This window comes from Halichoeres trimaculatus, unplaced genomic scaffold, assembly GCF_033239565.1.
Source record: "Halichoeres trimaculatus isolate MK-OKI-2021-1 unplaced genomic scaffold, fHalTri1.1 fHalTri1_scaffold_10, whole genome shotgun sequence".
Classification (NCBI taxonomy): Eukaryota; Metazoa; Chordata; class Actinopteri; order Labriformes; family Labridae; genus Halichoeres; species Halichoeres trimaculatus.
In genome coordinates this window covers 17,573,179-17,594,787 of record NW_027437187.1, presented here as the reverse complement: position 1 = coordinate 17,594,787, position 21,609 = coordinate 17,573,179, and the positions used below count along the sequence as shown (strand labels likewise).

General features: G+C 39.9%; 3 protein-coding genes across 5 annotated transcripts; 1 reads left to right on the top strand and 2 right to left on the bottom strand.

Annotated features, from left to right (window-relative positions):
• Positions 1-647: 647 nt before the first annotated feature.
• On the bottom strand, positions 648-6,462 carry rhcgb (Rh family, C glycoprotein b). 2 transcript variants are annotated; one of them, XM_074677352.1, is made up of 11 exons: positions 6,240-6,462; positions 4,145-4,337; positions 3,481-3,631; positions 3,121-3,268; positions 2,847-3,013; positions 2,620-2,757; positions 2,352-2,488; positions 2,119-2,243; positions 1,923-1,996; positions 1,341-1,408; positions 648-719 (listed from the first exon to the last, which is right to left on the bottom strand). In XM_074677352.1, the coding sequence occupies exons 1-11, from the start codon at positions 6,460-6,462 to the stop codon at positions 686-688; spliced, it is 1,458 nt and encodes a 485-aa protein (XP_074533453.1). In that variant the 3' UTR covers positions 648-685. The 2 variants fall into 2 exon arrangements, with proteins under 2 accessions (XP_074533453.1, XP_074533454.1); XM_074677353.1 differs by lacking the exon at positions 648-719 and having other exon boundaries at positions 1,337-1,408.
• Positions 6,463-8,974: 2,512 nt separating this feature from the next.
• On the bottom strand, positions 8,975-11,572 carry gdpgp1 (GDP-D-glucose phosphorylase 1). Of its 2 annotated transcripts, none has more exons than XM_074677969.1 (2): positions 11,387-11,572; positions 8,975-10,639 (listed from the first exon to the last, which is right to left on the bottom strand). In XM_074677969.1, the coding sequence occupies exon 2, from the start codon at positions 10,626-10,628 to the stop codon at positions 9,555-9,557; it is 1,074 nt and encodes a 357-aa protein (XP_074534070.1). In that variant the 5' UTR covers positions 10,629-10,639; positions 11,387-11,572; the 3' UTR covers positions 8,975-9,554. The 2 variants fall into 2 exon arrangements, with proteins under 2 accessions (XP_074534070.1, XP_074534069.1); XM_074677968.1 differs by having other exon boundaries at positions 8,975-10,636.
• A 2,103-nt stretch (positions 11,573-13,675) lies between these two features.
• Positions 13,676-21,109, top strand: LOC141796222 (titin-like). Its single transcript, XM_074677209.1, has 4 exons — positions 13,676-13,732; positions 14,307-14,415; positions 14,744-20,989; positions 21,075-21,109. Exons 1-4 carry the CDS (start codon positions 13,676-13,678, stop codon positions 21,107-21,109), a joined length of 6,447 nt encoding a protein of 2,148 aa, XP_074533310.1.
• Positions 21,110-21,609: the final 500 nt, after the last annotated feature.

Below are 21,609 nucleotides of genomic sequence, written 5' to 3'. Positions count from 1 at the left end.
AATTACAAAAAGAACAGGGTTAGTGTGGAGAGTCAACCAGTGCAAGTTATGCTCGGGCTTCGCAAATAAACTTACCGATAATTATCACTACTCCTAATTTCCAGATTGACTGTTTCATATTGGTGAAATGATATAACCTTCTGATTAAACCTCAGTGAAAAAATTCTGAATGAAAACACGCTAATTGACTTTTTTGTGTTCATTGGCTTTATGAGGACAAATGAAGCTAGGATACACACAAAAATATACAAAGTCTCCTTATTCCCTTCACATTTTACTGACAGTCTGTCACACCACATAAATAGAAAAACATCAAAACAAGAAAAAATCAAGAGGTGACAGCCCATAAAGAATGTCCTGAGGATGTAAAGCTTATATACAAGAACAGGTGAGTGAAATGTTACTCTCAAAGAGTAGCAGTCAAAAAGGGCATTAACTGGCTTTTTTTTTGGAATGGGAATCCCTCCAACAGTACCAACATCATTGCACTTATTTAGACCTTATCAAACTGGCTTATGTATTTGTGCCATAATTCTTTGATTTTTTAAATTGACAGATTTGGTTCAGGAAAAAATAAAGAATAAAATAACTGTATGAAAAATAAAAGTTTATGATTTATTTTGCAAAATGAATTTGAATGAATGAAGTGTCCAGCAGCAGTCGGCCTGGTGAGAAGGGCCTGGAGTCAGTTTTGTTCCATGTTGAAATTTGACTCAGCTCTAAAAAATAAACACACACACACACACACACACACACACACACACACACACACACACACACACACACACACACACACACACACACACACACACACGCAAATTAATATTTATTTATCTTAAAAAAAGAAACAACATAGAGTTAGAGAATGTATTTTAAAATAATGATAATAATAAAACAGGTGAGGCTTCAGGTATTTTCTCCACACAGTTTTCCCCTGTCAGTAAACATGACTCATGTGACTTTACATAAAGGTGACTTTGAGGAGCAGCCCACGCAGAGACGTTCTGTGAAAATCAACAAACACCTCAGCTGAGCCTCATGAGGGGACATGTGTCTCAGGGTGTCCATCAGTGTTTCATAATAAGGTACCACGCTGTCTGCAGCAGCATCCCGGCTGCATGTGCTCTCACTGTTTGACCACAGACACTCAACACATAACAGGAACCACTGTCACGTGCATTTTGGGAAGTTTAAGATTTGCTGCCACCAAGAGGTCACTGAGTGCATCACATGTCACATCAACAAAGGCAGCACACCTGCATTGACTGTTTGGTAAAAAGACAGTGTGCATGCCTCTGTGACCAAGATGCTGGTTTTAGTTTGACTAAAAGGACACTTACATATCTTTGTTCTGCATGTGGTTGTTGTAGTGAAGGATTGGTGGTGTGCTTTCTTCGTCATCCGGAAGCTGTAGGAAATACACCAGAGCAAAATCAACCAACAACAAGACCTTAGGTGCCCTTGTTGGGTCAAAACCAGGAAATTAATAACCTACAAATAGAGGCAGGAGTTTGACCTGGCTTATTTAATAACACTCATGGAAAAAAAAGCCTCAGGGTTGCAAATGCGTAGCAGTAACACGTTGCTAACAGGAACTGCATGACAAACCATAAATAACAGCCATAACTCATATCTATATAAACAAAAGATCTTTAAACTTTCCTTCATAAAACATCAGAGATAAACTTGATCCTGATAAGCTTGTCACATTAAAAAAAAAAACAAATAGTGAAATTCTTCCAGTTGGATCAAATCAGAATATTTAAAATCCTCCAAACAGGAAGACAATGAGACGTATCTCCCTCCTGTTAAAACAAGTAGAAACAAAGGTACACTATCACTCTACATGTAATACACTAAAAAATAATTAAAACCATGTTTCTTTTTGGATACACAGGACTGATTCTGTGTAACTCTCTTACCTCCCAGTACGGCTCATCATCAAAACAACCTTCATCTGCTGGATCCCCCCAGATTGGTAATCTCAGAATAGAACCTAGGAGGAATACAGAAGCAGTCAGTCCCTCCCAAAAAATACACAGTCCATTATGCATTTGGCCTGTCTATGTTTTCTTAATTTAAGGTGGTTTAATTAGCTTTAGTGATGTATCAACTCACCAACAATAATGCCTCCTCCCACTCCGAAGCAGATGGCCACACAGAGGCCTGCTGCCTGGAGACCACCCTGCCGAGTGGGGGCAGTGTTTTTGAACTCACCCTCAAAATCAAAGGTGTTTATCAGCCTTAAAGACAGAGAAGCAGAAAGTCAAAATGTTTCCCTTTTAGGACACAAGTAATTTCACAACATCTCATTCTTTTGTGAATGTTTGTTCCTGTTGTCTTCCGCTCACCCCTCTTCTCCATAAACAGACTCTGATGCAGCTGCTGCAGTAATGGCTCCCACAATACCACCTATGACCCCTGGCATGGCATGCAGGTTATGGATCCCACATGTGTCCTGGATCTTCAAATGCTTCTCCATGAAAGGCTGATTGATGAAGAAGAACTGACTTTACTTTAGGAAGCACGGATTGTGGCTTACAGTGAATTTAAAAGCATATAAAGCAAAGTATCTTTGATTGGCAGCTGAACCCTAAACTCATAAATGCTGAGTCATACTGTGAGGTAGATGTAGCCCAGAGTAGAGATGATCCCACAGCAGAATCCAACAATCAGAGATCCGTAAGGCATGAGCATGAACTCTGCTGCAGTTCCTACAGCAACGCCTCCAGCTAGAGTGGAGTTCTGGATGTGAACCTGAAAATCAAGTGCAAAAAAAGCTTGTGTTATTCTCAGAGGAGACAGTGGAAGATGTGTCCAAACATATTAATAGTGCTGATTATCACCATGTCTAGTTTCCCGTGTTTTTGGAAAAGGCTGGAGATGGCCACAGTGGTCAGCACAGTTGCAGCCAAAGCCAGGTATGTGTTGATGGCTGCTCTGTGCTGTCCGTCCCCATGGTCTGTGATGGCTGAGTTGAAGCTGGGCCAGAACATCCATAGAAAGAGGGTACCTGTTTGGAGAAAGAGGGCCAAAGTTTGAGAATCCAGCAGTTCTTGGAGAATGACAGCAAGAGTGGAGGAATAAAAAATAAAATGACCTGAATTAAATAGTACCCACCAATCATAGCAAAGACATCCGAGTGGTAGACAGAGCCCTGCAGACGGCTGCTCTGGTCTAGGTTTGGTCGATAGAGCATCCATGAGATGGACAGACCATAATAACCTCCGAAGGTGTGGATCACCATGGAGCCTCCAGCATCTCTGGCCTTCAGGACAGAAAAGATTAAACATGGAAAATTGTACTGAATTTGGGCAAAAATTATTTTGAGAATAAGAAAACTGAGACAGAAACACATCAAGTCCAGAAATTAATCCAATGCACAGCTTGTGTTGTTGCTTGTGTGGAAGCTTTAAGACTCTGCTTTTGTATATCATTTGATTTTATAGAAACAAAACATACACTAGTGGTTTAACTTACATGAATGAGATCCAGGATAATATATTCCTCCACAGCGAACAATGTGATCCCAAACAAAGTCATAACCAACAGCTGGACTGGACTCACTTTACCGAGCACTGCACCATAGGCGATTAAGCATCCCGCTACACAGAAGTCAGCATTGATCAAGCTGAGAAAGTAAAACAGTTACAAAGTTAGAGACAGAGAGGGAAAAGTGACTTCATTTCATAGGACACAAGTTATTCAACATCCAGCTGGGACACAAATACTGTATCTAATTTTTCTGGAAATATACTTATGTAATTCGGTCAGACTGGTTTCTGTTGTTGACCTCACTGTGTGCTCCAGTAATTCTTTAACAGAAAACATGCAGGTGAAAAAATATTCCCTATAAACAGTTTCAGTAAAATAAAAGAATCAGAGCAGAGAGACTTCACTTGCATATCTGCTGGATGTTGACCTTCATCAAAGTGAAAGACTGAAATACTTTTAAGCTTAACATTTCAACCCTTGAGTGTTATTGGAGTACATAATAGAACTTGTTAAAGGACTTTTGTGATATTTTTCCAGATTTTCTATTTTGTATTGTGTGCAGAAATGAACAAATATAGCTCCTTGTCTGACTAAAAAACTGCATCAAATGCTTTGTTAATTCAGTACAGGATTTTTTTTTTTTAATTACCTCTCTACTCCAATTTTGATCTTTCCATCCGTGTAGTCCAGGGCATGGAACCAGCCTTGCATTAGCAGCGCCCACTGCAGGCCAAAGGCTGCAATGAGGAAGTTGAAACCCACTGCGCCGAAGCTGTACCGCTTGAGAAATGTCATCAGGAAACCAAATCCAACAAAGATCATCACATGGACGTCCTGGAAACCTGCAAGGCACAGAAAGATGATAGAGATAAGTTTGGGAATTGATGTGAGAAAATAAAAGAAATAACTTTGTTGTTATTCAATCTTTGGTCTTTTCTGTGTAGAGCTGGCTCCACACATGAAGTCTATACCCTGGGAACCAGAGTTTTCTGTAGGGTCATGTTTTATTTCTTCTGACAGATTTTCACTCCCCCTCTCTTCTTCTCTCAGATTTTCATCTTCCCTTAAGTGATGACAGATATGATGATAAAACAGCAGAGTGTTGTAGTCATACTGTGCCATCTGTCTCTGCTTCACATGTATCAGAAACTGATCAGTCATAAACAAACTGAAGCGCCAAGGCGAACTTTTGCAATCTACCAACAACATACCCTAGCTAGAAGCTCTAAAGTTTGTGGGTGCTGCTGGTTCACAAAAAAAAAGAAAAAAAAAAAAGAAAAAAAAAAAAGAAAAAGAAAGAAAATATTGTGGACAAATGGCCTACATGGAAAATAATTTCTAATTTTTCTAATTTCTAATTTTTATAGCTTCACCTGGTTAATATTTTCTTAATTCTGTTTTCAGCTCTGTACTACAATGCAAATTAGTCTCATCTAGGTAAGTTTGGAATTAAAAAATAATGATGTAGGATAAAATCACAACTGTTCAGTGCTTGCTTCCTGATTTTGTTGAATCCGCAATCACAGTTACAGAAGCATCTTTAAGTTGAATGTATATACTTCTGTATAAGAGGATACACAGCTGAAGACTCTGTTTACAGAGTGTTTGCTTTGACAACATGTCATCATGGTAGAGCGCCACGTGAGGGCATATTACGTAAGAAGGGGAAACAAGTGGACATGAGGAGGTCATCAATAACACTAACAGTAAATAAATGTTTACACTGCAGGGATTTTATTAACTCAACAAAATAACTTTAACTAACTAAAGAGTTTAAATCTGCAAGTCACTAGTTTTTACACTAACAATTCTAATGTAAAAAAATAAAGTAATAATTTTAACGAAATAAATATGTATACCAAAGTGGAAACTGTCAACTTTTTCTCCTGAGAGCATTCATGAAATTAGAAATAACTTGTGAAAAGTGAACTCTTTAATGTGAGACAGTCACTGTCTGTGATAACAATCAGAGAGGAGAGTGTAGATACCAGCATAAACAAGTCAGTATCTTTTACAGCGTAACACTATAAGTGTTTGACACACCTTAGGGCACAAAAGCTTTCCACTGCACTGTGAAAAACAGTATAGTTTTTCATGGACTATTTTGCATCAAACAGAAAGTAGTTTGTACTGGTTGTCGTACAGACAAGGCTCCAGTCTTTATGTCCTCCTGTCAACACAGATGCTGGGCTTTGTGTTGGGAAATGAAGTCAGTTGTGATGCTTGTATGATGCCTGATAGGTCTCATGGCAGCAAACTGTATCTGCATGTACATTTATCATCTGACATCAAACACCATGTCTGAGATCGCCTGATATTGACACCGTGGGTGGCTGTGAAAGTGTTCACAGTAAGCACACAATACGCTCACATGCACAACCAAAATTTCACCTTTTGGCTGAAATTACATTGGATCAAAAAGCCTGTGCGAAAGTGAGTCAAATCATAGGGGAAACATGCACCTGAAGGAAGCATTTGACAAAGCCTGAAAATAATCATCCACTTTGTAACTCAGGTACAGATTAAATGAACTAGAATGACAACATTGAAATGACAATATTCATTAAATGCTCAGACAAATAACTATTTACGGTTGGATATTGATCCATAAATATGCAGATGGATATCAGTGCTGCTACATAAGCTAAAAGGTAAAAAATAGTTGTTGACTTCTCAGAGTTTTTTGAGACAGGTAGAAAAACATTCAATCTTAGAAAAAAAAAATTGAAATAAGAGGTACTTACTTGGATATCGAAAGTAGAAGTCATTCTCAATGTCACTCGACACATTGTTTTCTTTTCTGTACTCTATCCAGTGTGGATCTGATTCCTCATTGTAACGAATAAAAACTCCAAACAGGATGATCATGGCTAATTGCCACACAAAGCAAACTGATGGAAGACTCAGACGAACATTAGTGTTTTTTGTGCGGTCACACATTTCCCTGAAACTTTGAACGCAGCCCATTGTTGTAAATTAGATTTTTTCTCTCTCTTGTAATTTTCAGACAGGAGGTTTGAACACACTGAGCATCTCAAGCAACAAGGGAAGATGAGCAGAGATGGGTGTTGGCTTTATTAGGAGGGCACTCCCACTATCACTCCCTCCTCTGTTGCTCTTGGAGTGAACTTTATCTGCGATGCATAGTAAGAGAGGTAAAGCTTCTTTACTTTATATTCTCATAACGACTTGGGTATCGTAGCAAAATGCAGTACAAAGTAGACGATGTGAAGAACAAACCTCATATCCTTGCCAAACTATTAAAAAAGTCATAGACTTCCTTTAACCAGACTGTGTTGGCCAGGTTAGGTTACACACACTTGTGATCCATTCACTTTAAGGAGGGATGTCATAGTTAGATTTCTTTGTAACCTTCTTCCCTCATCAAAACCATTCTTGTCTGAGCAAATAAACTTTTTTTCTGTTGTCCTATCCTATAAAATATAAAAACAGTGTTCTGTGGCACTTGTTTTTTCCTGTTGTTACTACAAGCCAGAGGGTGGGGACTTTCTCATCAACTCTGCAGGGCTGATCCTTGAAGCATTAACTGTAAATAATGTGTATCCATGCTGGGCCCCATTAGAAAGATGCATGACAGGTTTACCTCAAGTCAACCATCACAGCAGCAGGGCTCAAGGTTAAGACAAGGGTTCTTTATTATAAGAGGGTGTGAAAGTTGTATTTCACTGTGATTCAAACTATTTCTTGCAAGATAAATCATTATCTGAGTGATGCCTTACATTATTCCATTTTTCTTAAATATTATTTAAAATACCAAACACCCTTGAAAGTTTTTTTTTCTTATCCCACCTTTTAAGTGACCAGCTTACACACCAAATAAATAAATATTAATTGTATACATTTCTCTTTTTGATTACTAAAACTAATTGTTAAACAATAATATATTTTTAATAAGAGTAATCATGCCTCAAAGTTATTTTCCCACAATGAGCCTGCAAGAATTTCAGTGATGCAGAGGGAGTGAGAACAGGAAGCTACATGACTCAGCAGAAGCCAAATCATTCAGGAATATGCTAACATGGCTATAGCATAGTTAAATCCTTGTTTAGTTTTTTTAGAAAAAAAAAATGTTTTGATATAATCATCAGCTTTGACTGTTTGAATGAATCTATCAGTCAAACTAACTCACCTTGTAACTCATTTCCTAACAAAATGAGCTAATTTCATTTATTTTCCTTATTCATTTTATTAAGTGTGTTCTTACCCAGCTAGCATAGCTGCTAGCACAGCTAACATCCACCATTGATAATAAAGTGTCTTAAAAGATGACATTGTGTTGGCTTTCCTGAGCTATTCTGGCAGGTCATCCCACAGCTCTGAAAGTAGCTAGTGTAAACTTCATCTGGTTAGCTTGAATATGTAAGTGGAAAAAGACTGTACACAGTCATTGCAAAGTGTAAACAGTAAAGGCAATCAATGGCTGTCATGCTCTTGTTGTTGTTACAGGAAGGTCAAAGACACGTGATTTAAAAAAAAAAAAAAAAGATATTTTGTTACGTCTTCATTCAACTTTTAGAGGTAAGATGAAAAAGTGTTTAAATAAAAAACATGTTTAAATAACTGACTTTCTGTGTATCCAGATGTATGATGTGAAATGGCCATGAAGTTTTCTGTACTTGGTAATAACAGCAGATATCTTGAGATTTTGCATTTTATGTTACTGCTGTAAAATGTTAAGGGACAGGGGATTTATTAAAATGAGCAAAGAAGAAGGGACATTTCCCTACCTTACAGTAAAAGTAGTGAACATTTAGTGAATTATCTATATGTGCATATGCAGTTTTTGTCCTCATCTATCAGGAAACTCATTAATTAGAATGAGTGAGCAGGTATCTGTGCTCATTGATCCCACTGCTAAGCTAAGCACTGCTTCCTTGGTGATGCTGTTCTGGCAGATGATGTGCTCTTTGGGGATGATGTGTAGCATTGACCATCCTTATTTATACACCTCTATAAGGCTTGATGAAGAAGCTCTCCTATCAAAGTCAAGATAGCTGAGTTTTACACATCACTTCCAAGTCAATATGCAGCATGTATCTATTGTTCAAACATGTTCACACTTTGTCAGTACTTGTGCAAGGTGAATAATGTTTGCAGCAACAAATGTAAATAAATTGAAAAGAAAGATGATGACAGTAAAATGATTGATCTGCTCAGTGAATAGATTTGTCTACTAATGTCTACTTTCACGGCCCATATTCTGGTATCGATGTATATTTTAGTTAGAGTACATTTACTATCACCTACTTCCTATTGAAGGCCTCTCAATTATAGTGCACCAAGCCCCCTGCAGGTGTTTCTCGTTATTGCAGGACTTCTGACACTTGTGTTAACACATTCAAATAAAACAGGTACATGGAGAAGTATACATTTGGCAGCAAGACTGACACGCCCTGTAGTGCAACTGCTTAACTTTGATACAAGACTTCAACACTACAGCAACACATTTGTTTCCCATTAACTTTTATTTTTGTTCTGAATACAATATATTCTAGACACAATTACAATGCTGTTCCCAGTGTTCTCCTTTGTTGAACACTGACTCTAAATCACCTTAACATCAACAGGATAAATATTGCCTCAAAAAAAGTATTTTTTTGTTACATCAATAAGTGTTTCCCAATGTCTGTTTACAGCAGATACATACAAACATGCTACCAATAAGTAGCATCAACATATTTTTCCCACCTCTTTGATGCAAATTAACCAGCAACCTTGAACAACCCTTACCTACAGGGGTGGAGACCAAACTTGGAATGCTGCAACGTAGAGCAGCATTTTTTGGTATTGAACTGTGGGTGTCTTTGTTTTGAACACAGCCAGTATATTCTTTTGTCTTATTAAAACCCTTTTTTTTTTTTTTTACTTTGGTGCAAGTAAAGACATACATTTTATCAATTAATAAATAACTGATTATGAAGACACTTTATCATAATAAAGTTAATTTCTTACACACACAACATCAAGACCTGATTTAATTGAAATGGTAGGAATAATGTGGCTCAAGTACAGTATTTAACATTGTTTTGATGTGCGATTTACAAGTTCACCAGATGAGATAGCTGCCGTTCCAGTGTCTTCAACTTCTCATCAGGCAAAAGATACCTCTGAGTTATTTCTATTACATCTCTCTCCGTAGCGAGCTCATAGTCCCTCTTGTTCTTGAAGGGTAAATGTCCAGCCAGTTCACAAAGTGCAACATTGAAGGCAGACTCCTCTTTGGCACCAAAGCAGGATTTTCTTGGCCAAATAGCGATACGGACACCTTTTCTTAAACAACGATCCTTTTCGCTTGGTATGCTCTCACATGGTGGACATCCTCTAGTAAAGAACAGGTTGTGAGCAATGTTTGACTCCACAAGAAAGTCAGTGACTCGACAGATGGCTTTGGCCGCTTCCTTGACCTGCTCTGACTCTGTGTAAAACATAAAGCCACCAGGGAAGTCCAGCATGTGGTAAAATCCCCTTTCAGGGGCCAGTGGCTTTACTGGCATGGATTCTATCTTAAGCTCACTGTCCAAGTAGTACCCATGAAGATGTAAGTGATTGACAGATGCAAAAGCTCCAAGACTGTTGAACCCCACACGGAAGCCAGGATCAGAGCTGAGGAGCACAGATTCAATACCAACCTGGACGGTGTAAGTGTTCAGGACCTGTGGGAAACACTTTAAAGGATCTGGAACAAAGAGACAGTGTCCAAACTCGAGAGGGCTGACATTGATCAGCACAACCATCTTAATGGGTGGATGCTGCTGTCCCCTTTCGTTTCCTTCTACAGTGTCCGTTTCCATCTCAAACATGATCTCTTCTGGGTTGATTTTGTTGAAATTGAACTGTTTAGCATTAAATTCCTGTTGAATGCTCAGTATCTCCTGAGGTTTTCTTCTCTCTATCCCTCTTTGGACATTCAGCTGGGCCACAAAGCCGTGCCGGCCTGGCAGGATACGGGTTTGCAGATCCCCAAGGTTATAGCGGAAGAGTCCTCTGTCCATCCTGTCTGTCCAGCTTGCATGAAGGGTTGTGTCAAACTTTGTGGGCATAAGGCTGTTACCCCTGCCCCGACACACACCTGTGACAAAGTCCTGGTCGCTGTACACAAACGGCAGAGGCATGGCTGGATCTGCTGGTGAACAGAAAGGCAGACAGCGGACATATAACAAAAAAGTTTTCCTGTGTCAGGTTAAAAAAAAGAAGAAAAAGACGCCATTTGGCTGAGTCATCAAACATACGACCTGTGGGGCCTGTTGGTATGAGAGCTGCAAAGCTTTAGTCTCTAAATGCTCATGAATTAATCAGGAAGTGGTGCAAGAGAGCTCTCAAACCACCATTGAAAATATTCACTACATCCACTAAAATGCATTTAAAATAAAAATAAATTTATTAATTTAAATAAAAAATAAAAATACATTTCTTCGTTTAATCATATCAACAATTCAAATCTCAATAAGCTTTTTACTGCTTGCCAAAGAAGGCAACAAACTTTTTTTTTTTACTGTGAGATTCATTGTCATTGTCATTTTTGCGTTTAATATTGGTCCGGTCCATCAACCAAAACCCTGCATTGTTGCCTGAAAAAAATAAACAGTACGATTAATGGGATTTTGTTTCAAATTAAGTTTTAGTTAACAGAAAATTGCAGCTTTAAAATCTTCTAGGTTTATTTATGAACCTAAATGAACCTCAAGAACAATGTTCTTATGAGCAGGTTTGTTTTAAAATTTTCAGCAATATTTGGTCAACCGTAAACCATCAGTTAAAGGCTCAGAGAAACAGAGGCAAGAAAAAATAATCCTAGTTCTGGTACTTTTCACCCGCTTGTTTCTCCGACAGTAACTCATGCTTTATTAAAAATGATCTGAACGGGACTTACCTTTTTATTTTGGTCGTATCAATGTGAGCACCATCTAACTACATGATGGTTAGATATCCAATAGATGAAAAGCTTAAAACCCGCTCTGATTCTCGTGACTTTCTGCCATTCATTGTTTCACTGTTTACAGAGTTCATTCTGCCGGCTAGCTTCCACATTGCGAACAGTTTTCTTCGGTGGTGTTTGTTGATGTATTTCCGGTTCACTATTTTCAGAATAAGAGCCTTACTAAAATGTTTGCGTGTTATATGAACGTTTAACGTCGCAAAAATAGAGTGGTACATCTATTTTTTTCTATTCAGAAATAACCGTTTAGTAGGTGTGTAATAATAGGCGAACCAAACTGATGAAAAAAAAAATAACATAAGTTATTAAACAACATCAATTCCAAATGTTAGAATGTGACGTAAAATGCTGATGAGAACAGCTTTTTATTGAGTTTAATTGTATTACTTGGATACAACAAGGATAATTATGTTCGATATGATCAAAGCCGATGCTGACATGCTAAAGTTTACTTAAAAAAAGATTTACAACCTCTTTAAATGTAAATGACCCCTAACACACTCAAAACAAGACTACATCAATGTTAAAATCCACAGGTCCTTAATCAGGTATTCAGCTCTGATAAAGTTGTGTGTAACATTATGCTCCTTTCATATGAAAATATGCAGTCTATTAAGACATAGTTGTTAAAATAGTAGTTTGTTATTGCTTATAATAAAATGGTAAAGGGGATTAATTGAACTGATAAAAACTCAGCAAGAGACACTGTCTGCTTAAATATTTATTCACGATTGTAATCAGAAAATCATCCTTTTTTCATGAGAATGACAATGAAGGAGAGGTAAATAAAATTTCCTCAGAGCTTTCATCATCAGAGTCATCTTTTTGCTTGTCTCTTTACTCCATGTATGAGATAAAATTCAACCCGCCAAAGTGGCCAGTGGGAGCGGCGGTGTTACCAGCCACTGCCAAAATTCACCCGCATTTGGCCAGTTGGCCAGTATTAATGTCAAGCCCTGGCTGCAACTAAAGGTTTTATTAACATGGCAGGCAACCATTTTCCTTACCTATAAGACGAGCTCAAAAGTTAAGTTCCCTTAGTATGAGAAAATGAGAAATATGACTCATTCCCCCCTTAATCTTTTCTTTTTTTTTTCTTGACACGCAGTATATAAAAACACTGCTTATTTATCATGTTGCTGTTCAGGAACATAAACATAAAATAAATAAATAAATAAAAGGAATGGCAACACGCCAAATCCATTTTGAGACATTGTTATAGTGTTTGTAAGATTAACCCCAGCATCCCCCTCATCCACCCCATCCATACCCAAGAAAAGGTCCATGAATGCCCCTTTTTCCAACCCTCTACCTGTACCCTACCATTTGGTCATAGAAAGAGAAAAAATGCCAACAAACACATAACACATAAACTGAGATAAACACATTTCTTCATAAACATGCAGTCCTACACAGTAGACATTTGAAATGGCTAGATAGATCAACTAAACAAATACTTTAATAATAAACAATAATAAGAACTGTTAACTCATTTTAACCTGTATTTGTATGGCAGTTGAAAAGAAAAAATTCTAAGAAAACTCAAGACAAACACCTTGATTCAAGTTAAAAACAGCATGTTACCCACCATTAGAAAACAGCTTTTATATGAGTTTCCTGACTTTACAGATGACTTTACAGTTTTGCTTGGATGTGGCCTTTGCTAGTATTATCCTTAGCTTGGTACTTAGCAACTTTCTTCTTAACAGAAGTGTTTTCTCAAGGCATTTGAATTATAGTCTTATCAGTTGTAGCTAACTAGTTAAGTTCTTTGTATTTCACAAACAGAATTAGTTTTTTTTTTTTCTTCTAAATTTATCATTATTCAAAAAATTTGGGTGTAATGAATTTCAGGGATTCTGATTTAATTCTTACTCAAGACATAGTTGTATGTCTTGATAACAGCATTTGAACTTGCCACTCTGCTGGGGATGTAAAAATGGCTGCCATGTGAATATGACAATTCATATGTCCTGATAAATGCAGTTAAGTGTTTTTTGAGTGATTTTACCATCACTAACAAACCAAAAAAAAAAAAGCATCACACAATGGATGAAGAATATAAAGCCTAAGGGTAAACCCCCTGCAACTCAAATAGCCATCCAGTAATGTTGAACTGATGAGCAGCTTCCCAGTTTTGACCAGCTGACACTTGAAGGCTCAACTAACTTTGAGAGAATAAGCAGCTGGCCAATCAGGCATCATGGTTATTTTGGTCCCTGCATGCTTTTGGAGATAAAGCAGGCAGTGACTGGCAGAGCTGCGTACTTCTGCCTCAAGGTTTGAGGGTTCTCACCACAGTCAGTGAATCTTAGCCAACGGATTAACTGAACCGGACTACTTTTAAATTTGGTTTTCAACTTCTCTCTCTGAAGGGACAAGCAGGAACAGGGATGGAATCCAGCAACAAAGAAGTGAGTAAAGCTTTCTTAACAATATGAAAACTTTCAAATCTAAAGGCACTTACGAATTGCCTTTTCTCCCTTCTTGATTATTTGTATCAGTCTGTTTTTCTCAAGTGAAATTGTCTAAAACGTTTAGGTATTTTAAGTAAAAGCTATTTGTTCTGTTGACAGAATAGAGAACGCACTGGTCAGGCATTCCTCTGTTTTTTTCAACACGAGTGTTTATTACTTAACTGTAACACTGACTGAGTTAGCTGACATGCTAGCTTGTTGAGAAACACCAAAGTTATTTTTGTCCTATTCCAACCATCAGTTGAGCATGGTGGCTTTTGATGTCGCCATACTTTCTCCAAGACAAACTATTTAATAAAAAAAAACCCTGTAAAACAGAAACATACAGTTATGATTGTGTCAGCCTGGTGACTCTTTTGATCTGATCTCATTTGTAGGCTGAGAGAAAAGCAGGGGATGGGACTCATGCACTAAATATAAATGTGACACCAGACACTGACCTCAGACCAGAGGATTCCCAGTCATCTTCAACAGTCATTGTCCGTGGTATGTTCATCTCACAGTGGATTTTTCTTTTGAATCCAAAATTGATTGTATTTTAAGTTCTTATGTTTATCCACCCCCTTTTTAACTTTTCATTAGAAGTAGTTTGTTATACATCTGCTAAACAGAGGTAAAAAAAATAATCGAGTCAATTCACAGAATTGTATTGAGGACTGTTTTAAAGTGAATACACCACCAACTAATCATAAATGACTTCGAAAACTCTAGCTTTAATAAGTTCCTGTAGTTACTGGGCAAAAATGGCTCTAATCTGCAGGGAGCCTATCGAATGTCCTGATTTATAATTGTATTTTTTTATTCCTCACACCAGGCCAACCTGAACCTGACCCTGTGGTCCAAACAAACCCTGTACAAGATGTGGAAAATGCTGTTAAACCCAATCTTCAGATAACTTTTAACACTTTTACCGTCAAAAGTGGTGGAGATCTGAAAGTTGAGATACCAGTAGTGGGGCATCCAGCATCAAAAATTGAATGGAAAAGAGATGGACAGGTAGTCAAAGAGACATCAAGGCTGGAGGTTTTAAATAAATCATCCCTGACAGTTCTTCATATCAGACATGCTGCCAGGGAGCACTCTGGTCAATATTCTATTATAGCAAGCAACAGCGCCGGAAAATTTACAGGAGAAATCACAGTGGTTGTTCTTGAAAAGCCTGACCCACCCACAGGCCCTGTGAAGATCGATGAGGTCAGCTCTGACTATGTTATCATCTCCTGGGAAGCACCAGAATACACAGGAGGCTGTCAGCTTGACAACTATGTAGTAGAGAAACGGGACATCTCAAGCACTGAATGGCAGACTGTGTCAGCAACAACAGTAAGAACCACAATCAAGGTCACCAAACTGAAGACAGGAAGTGAATACCAATTCAGAGTGTTTGCAGAAAACAGGTATGGGAAGAGTACTGCTATCACCTCTCCTTTTGTGGTTGCACAGTATCCATTTAGTGTGCCAACTGCTCCTGGCACTCCTTTTGCATCCACAGTGACAAAGTACAGCATGGTGATTGAATGGGAACCCCCGGCTAAGGATGGAGGAAGCCCAATCACTGGCTATCACCTTGAGCGTAAAGAGAAGAACAGCATCTTGTGGACCAAACTGAACAAACTTGTCATACCGGATGCTCGCTTCAAAACAAGTGGACTTGAGGAAGGCATTGAGTATGAATTCAGAGTCTTTGCTGAGAATATTGCTGGGCTCAGCCCATCAAGCAAAATATCTGAATGCTATGTGGCAAGAGACCCCTGTGATCCTCCTGGAAAACCTGAAGCTGTTGTTATAACCAGAGAACACATCACACTTCAGTGGGCAAAACCAAAGAATGATGGCGGAAGCACCATTACAGGCTATGTTGTTGAAAAGAAGGAGCTCCCAGATGGCAGATGGAGGAAGGCAAACTTCACAAATGTCATTGAAAACCAGTTCACAGTCACAGGTTTAACAGGAGGCCAAGGTTATGAGTTTAGAGTAACTGCAAAGAATGCTGCTGGTGTTTGGAGTACACCATCAGAAACCCTTACCGTCACTGCTCAGGATGTTATTGAAGGACCCACAGCGTACATTGATCCAAAGTTCAAGAACACCTCTGTGTTCCAAGCTGGTGAGACATTCATCATTGATGCTGATTACTTTGGGAAACCTCTTCCTGAAGTAACTTGGCTAAAAGATGGAAAAGAAATTGACCAAGTTACGCCAAGAATGGAGGTCAAAAACACCCTGACTCATACAACTTTGACCGTCAGGGACTGCACACGAGTAGATGGTGGACACTTTGTCTTGAGCCTCAGTAACAGTGGTGGAACTACATCCGTCCCAGTCAATGTGAAAGTGCTTGATAGACCTGGTCCTCCAGATGGAACTCTGAAGGTGAAAGTTGTCAGTGCTGAGAAGTGTAATCTTCACTGGAATCCTCCTCTTAATGATGGTGGTGCAAGTGTTTCCCACTACATCATTGAAAAAAGAGAGACCAGTCGTGTTACTTGGACAGGGGTTGAAGCTCATGTTGAAGCTCTCAGTTACAAAGTGACAAAACTAGTACCTGGAAAAGAATACATTTTTAGAATTGCTGCCATAAACAAATATGGTGTTGGAGAATTTCTGGAATCTGAGCCTTTTGTTGCCCAAAACCCTTTCACAACCCCAAGTGCACCCTCCACTCCTGTAGCAAGTGGAGTGGCTGGTGACTCTGTAGTGCTGACATGGGAAAGGCCTGAGACTGATGGGGGCTCAGAGATTGATGGCTACATCCTGGAGAAACGCGACAAAGAAGGTGTGAGGTGGACTAAATGCAACAAGAGAAGACTAAATGACGTGCGTTTCCGATGCACAGGGCTCACAGAGGGACACTTCTATCAGTTTAGGGTATTAGCTGAGAATGCTGCTGGTGTTGGTGCACCCAGTGAACCAAGTGAGTACATCAAGGTATGTGAGGCTACCTACCCACCTGGCCCCCCTACTAACCCCAAAGTGACTGACTATTCCAGCAGAACTGTGTCTCTGACTTGGTCAAGGCCAATCTATGATGGTGGAGCATCCATCAGTGGTTTTGCTGTTGAGATGAAGGAGGCAGCAGAAGATGAGTGGACGACATGCACACCTAGTACAGGTGTAGAGGACACAAACTACACTGTAATGAGACTCAGAGAAAACGCAATGTACAATTTCCGCATACGAGCGATCAATGCTGCCGGGATTGGAGAACCTGTGGATCTACCTGGGACTGTGGTAACCACTGAAAAATTGGAGGCCCCTGAGATTGAGCTGGACAGTACTTTGAGGAAGATTGTCAGCGTTAGAGCCTGTTCCACTCTACGTCTCTATGTCACCATCAGAGGAAGACCAGAGCCGGAGGTAAAGTGGACAAAGGAAGGTGGTGCCCTCAGTGAGCGTGCTCAAATTGAGGTAACAAATTCCTACACAGTCTTATTAATTGAAAATGTCAACAGAAATGACTCTGGGAAATATGTGCTGACCGCTGAGAACCACAGTGGTTCTAAAAAAGCTTTCATCAATGTTAGAATATTGGATTCTCCCAGTGCACCAACCAACCTAGAGGTAAAGGATGTAAAGAGAGACTCGGTTTCAATCTCCTGGGAGGCCCCTCTGATAGATGGGGGAACAAAGATTTCACACTACATTGTTGAAAAACGTGAGGAGGCTAGAAAGGCATTCACAAGTGTCTGTAGCAACTGTGTAAGGAACTCATACAAGATAGACAATCTCCAGGAAGGATGCTTCTATTACTTCCGTGTCCTGGCTGTGAATGAATTTGGTGCTGGTGTGCCAGCAGAGATCAGTGATGCTGTTAAAGTGTCTGAAGCTCCACCTCCTCCCGGCAGAATCACGCTCTGTAATGTCACTGGAAACAGTGCAAGGATCTCTTGGGAGAAGCCCGATCATGATGGAGGAAGCAAAATCATATATTATGTTGTAGAAATGCTGGCAAAGGGAGATGACACTTGGACCATATGTTCAGAGAGTAAAGCACAAGAAGTGACTGTTAATGGGCTGTCAAAAGGAAAAGAGTATTTCTTTAGAGTGAGCGCTGTGAACGAGAGAGGAAAAAGTGAGCCAAAATCCCTTTCTGCACCAGCTGTAGTTGATGATACTAGTGCTCGGCCCATTGTTAACTTGCTGTCGAACACCTTTGGTGTGAAGGCAGGAAATGATTTGAAGATCGATGTTCCATTTAAGGGTGTTCCACCACCTACGGTAGAATGGTCGAGAGATGGCAACTTGCTGAAAGAGACAAGTAGGGTTAATGTACAAACATTTGATTCATCATCCCAGTTAGTCATAAGAGATGCAACTAGAGTAGATGCTGGCACGTATGAGATTACTGTGGCCAACTCAATTGGAACCACATCCTCTGAAGTCTTTGTTAATGTTTTTGAAAGGCCTGGACCACCAAGTGACCTCAGAGTGGATGAAGTGAGTGCTGACTTTGTGTCTCTGTCATGGCAGCCCCCACATTATACTGGTGGATGTCAAATCACTAACTATGTTGTTGAGAAAAGAGACACAGACAGCACCACGTGGCAGACTGTGTCAGCAACAGTTGCCAGAACATCAATCAAAATTTCCCGTCTGACACAGGGCACTGAGTATCAGTTTCGTATTGCTGCAGAGAATCGCTACGGCAAAAGTCAGTTTGTTGAGTCAGATCCTGTTGTTGCTCAATATCCCTTTAAGCCCCCTGGACCCCCATTAAATGTCTGTGTTGTAAATGCCTCAAAGTCCATTATGGTAGTTACATGGAGCAAGCCAGATAGTGATGGTGGTAACCCTATCGTTGGTTATCACATTGAATGTAAAGATCAAAGCAGTATTTTGTGGACAAAGTTAAACCGAAACCCAGTGACTGAGACCCAGTTTAAGGTCACAACCATTGAAGAAGGTTTGATTTACGAGTTTCGAGTCTGTGCTGAAAACATGGCTGGTGTTGGACCATGCAGCAAAGCGTCTGAGCCTGTAGCCGCTCGAGACCAATGTGACCCTCCAAGAAGCCTCACAGTCACTAATATAACTAATAGCTCAGTGTCTCTCTCATGGGACAAACCAGAATATGATGGTGGGGCTAAAATAACAGGGTACATCATTGAGCGTAAAGAGCTGCCAGACAGTTGCTGGCTTAAATGCAACTTCACAAATTTACTAGAGACCTTCCTGGAAGTGACTGGCCTCACAGAGGGTGAACAGTACGATTTTCGTGTTATTGCCAAAAATTCAGCTGAGCTGTTTAGTGCACCTTCTGAAACCACAGGCCCTGTTACAATACAGCATGACGTAGAGCCACCTAAAATTGTCATGGAGGACAAATTTAGACAAGCAGTTGTTATCAAGGCAGGGGAACTCCTCAGAATAGATGCTGACATCTCTGGTCGCCCTAACCCTACAGTGTATTGGTTAAAGAATGGTAGAAATATTGGTACCACAGGGAGGGTTGAAATAACAGCAACAAAGACGCATACCTCTCTAGTTATCAGAGAAGGTGTTAGGAAAGACTCGGGTCAGTATACTCTGACCTTGCAGAGCACAGGAGGAACAACATCCAGAGCTGTTACCTGTAAAGTCTTGGACAGACCAGGACCACCTGCTGGACCTCTGGAGGTGTCTGGACTCACAGCAGAGAAATGTACTCTGTCCTGGGGACCGCCACATGAGACTGGTGGTGCTGAGATCATGTACTATATTGTTGAGAAATGTGAAACCAGCCGTGTAGCTTGGATTGTAGTGTACGGTGACATGATGGCAACCACTTGCAAAGTAACAAAGTTACTCAAAGGAAATGAATACCTGTTTAGGGTAAGGGCAGTTAACAAGTATGGTGAGGGTGAGAATTTGGAAAGTGACCCTACAAAGGCAACAGATCCTTACACTATCCCGTCTGCTCCAACTGATACTGAGGTCACAAGTGCAACCAGTGATTCTATGACTGTCTGCTGGAAGAGACCAGCAACTGATGGTGGGAGCCGCATCAGTGGTTACATTATTGAGAAGAGGGAGAAGCAGGGTGTTCGCTGGGTTCGTGTTAATAAGAAACCAGTGTATGACCTGCGCGTCAAAGCCTCCTGCCTGCAACCAGGTTGTGAATATGAGTTCAGAGTTTTCGCTGAGAATGCTGCAGGGCTAAGTGAACCAAGTTCCCCATCCCCACTCACTCTGGCAGAGGATCCAAAGTTTCTTCCTTGTCCTTCAGCAAAACCCACAGTAGTTGATTCATCCAAGTCGTCAATCACTCTGTCCTGGAATAAGCCACTGTTTGATGGTGGAGCAGAAGTCACTGGGTACAAAGTTGAATACAGAAAATCATCAGAAGAAGAGTGGTCTGTGGGTGTACATAACACAGATAAAACAGAGTTTGCAGTCACTGGACTTACATCAGGAACAGAGTATATTTTCACTGTCAGATCCATCAACAAAGTTGGCATCAGTGAGCCCAGTCCGGAAACAGAGCCTGCAGTGGCAATGGAAAGAGAAGAGGAGCCAAGGTTTGAAGTGAGCCCTGAAATGAGAAAGACCCTGCTTGTTAAGGATGGCAGCTCCTTCACTTTGACTGTGCCTTTTACAGGCAAACCTGTTCCCAGTGTGACATGGGACAAAGCAGATGTGGATTTGAGAGTCAGAGGATTGATCAACACCAGCAGCTCTGTGACCTCTATCACAGTGGAAGGGGCAACGCGCGATGATTCTGGCAAATACATTCTCAAACTGCAAAATGTAGCCGGGTCTGCCTCTTTGACGCTGAGTGTGAGGGTTTTGGATTCACCTGGTCCACCAACAAGTATTACGGTTAAAGATGTGACAAAAAACTCAGCTACTGTTTGCTGGGATATCCCAGAGAATGAGGGAGGAGCCTCTGTCAAGCACTACCATGTAGATATTCGGGACATCAGCCGAAAAGGGTGGATGAGACTCACAGACAAATGCCGCCGACTGTCCCACAGGGTGTCTGACCTGGAGGAAGGAGGGATCTACTTCTTCAGAATCACAGCTGAAAACGAGTATGGGGTCGGTGTTCCCGCTGAGACAAAGGAGGGAACAAAATTGACAGGTACAAGTATAGAAAAGTAATAAAAGAGTCTGAAGATAGGCTTGCACTAAGAACTATTTTCTTTGTTTTGAATGTGTTTTTCCAGATACCACAGACTGGGAGACAGATCAAGGAGCTTAGCTCTTCACTGAGCTGAAGTTCATCATATCCTGAGCTTCGTGTCAAAATCTTCATCTCATCATACAAATATTTTTCAGAAAATCATGCAATTCTTGACAAAAAAGTGCACTACTACAAGCTACTTTTTTTTTCTTTTTAGTTTTTTTCAAATGTTATTTCGTGTTGTTTGTATCATCACCTATCACTGGGAGATTTAATTGTTAAACAGAAAAGAAGTGATTCCCCAAGTTGTTTGTTTTTGCCTTAAAATAAAAATAGTGATATTTGTTGTAATACTAGAATAAAATAAAGCTGATTAGAGCAACTGATTGACATCTATGTTTATACTTGTTTTTAAAGTTCTGACCTACTATCAACAGTTAACATGAAAGTATTCCAAATTGGTGTGCACATGATTTATGGATCAGTCTTGAGACAAAGACAAACATTTTTTTGTTTTATTTGAAAAATTTGAGGCAAAAGGCTGATACTGTTTTATTCTGTTCTATTTTGTGTGATAT

What these genes read in the sequence shown, in the direction of transcription:
- gdpgp1 (XM_074677969.1), bottom strand. Translation starts at nt 10,628, where the DNA reads ATGCCTCTGCCGTTTGTGTACAGCGACCAGGACTTTGTCACAGGTGTG.
- rhcgb (XM_074677352.1), bottom strand. Translation starts at nt 6,462, where the DNA reads ATGGGCTGCGTTCAAAGTTTCAGGGAAATGTGTGACCGCACAAAAAAC. An exon ending in CTTCTACTTTCGATATCCAA is followed by an intron (nt 4,338 to 6,239) that starts GTAAGTACCTCT and finishes TGTGCCTTGCAG; the next exon opens with GTTTCCAGGACGTCCATGTG. An exon ending in ATCAAAATTGGAGTAGAGAG is followed by an intron (nt 3,632 to 4,144) that starts GTAATTAAAAAA and finishes TTACTTTCTCAG; the next exon opens with CTTGATCAATGCTGACTTCT.
- LOC141796222 (XM_074677209.1), top strand. Translation starts at nt 13,676, where the DNA reads ATGCTTTTGGAGATAAAGCAGGCAGTGACTGGCAGAGCTGCGTACTTC. An exon ending in CTGCGTACTTCTGCCTCAAG is followed by an intron (nt 13,733 to 14,306) that starts GTTTGAGGGTTC and finishes TCTCATTTGTAG; the next exon opens with GCTGAGAGAAAAGCAGGGGA. An exon ending in TTCAACAGTCATTGTCCGTG is followed by an intron (nt 14,416 to 14,743) that starts GTATGTTCATCT and finishes TCCTCACACCAG; the next exon opens with GCCAACCTGAACCTGACCCT.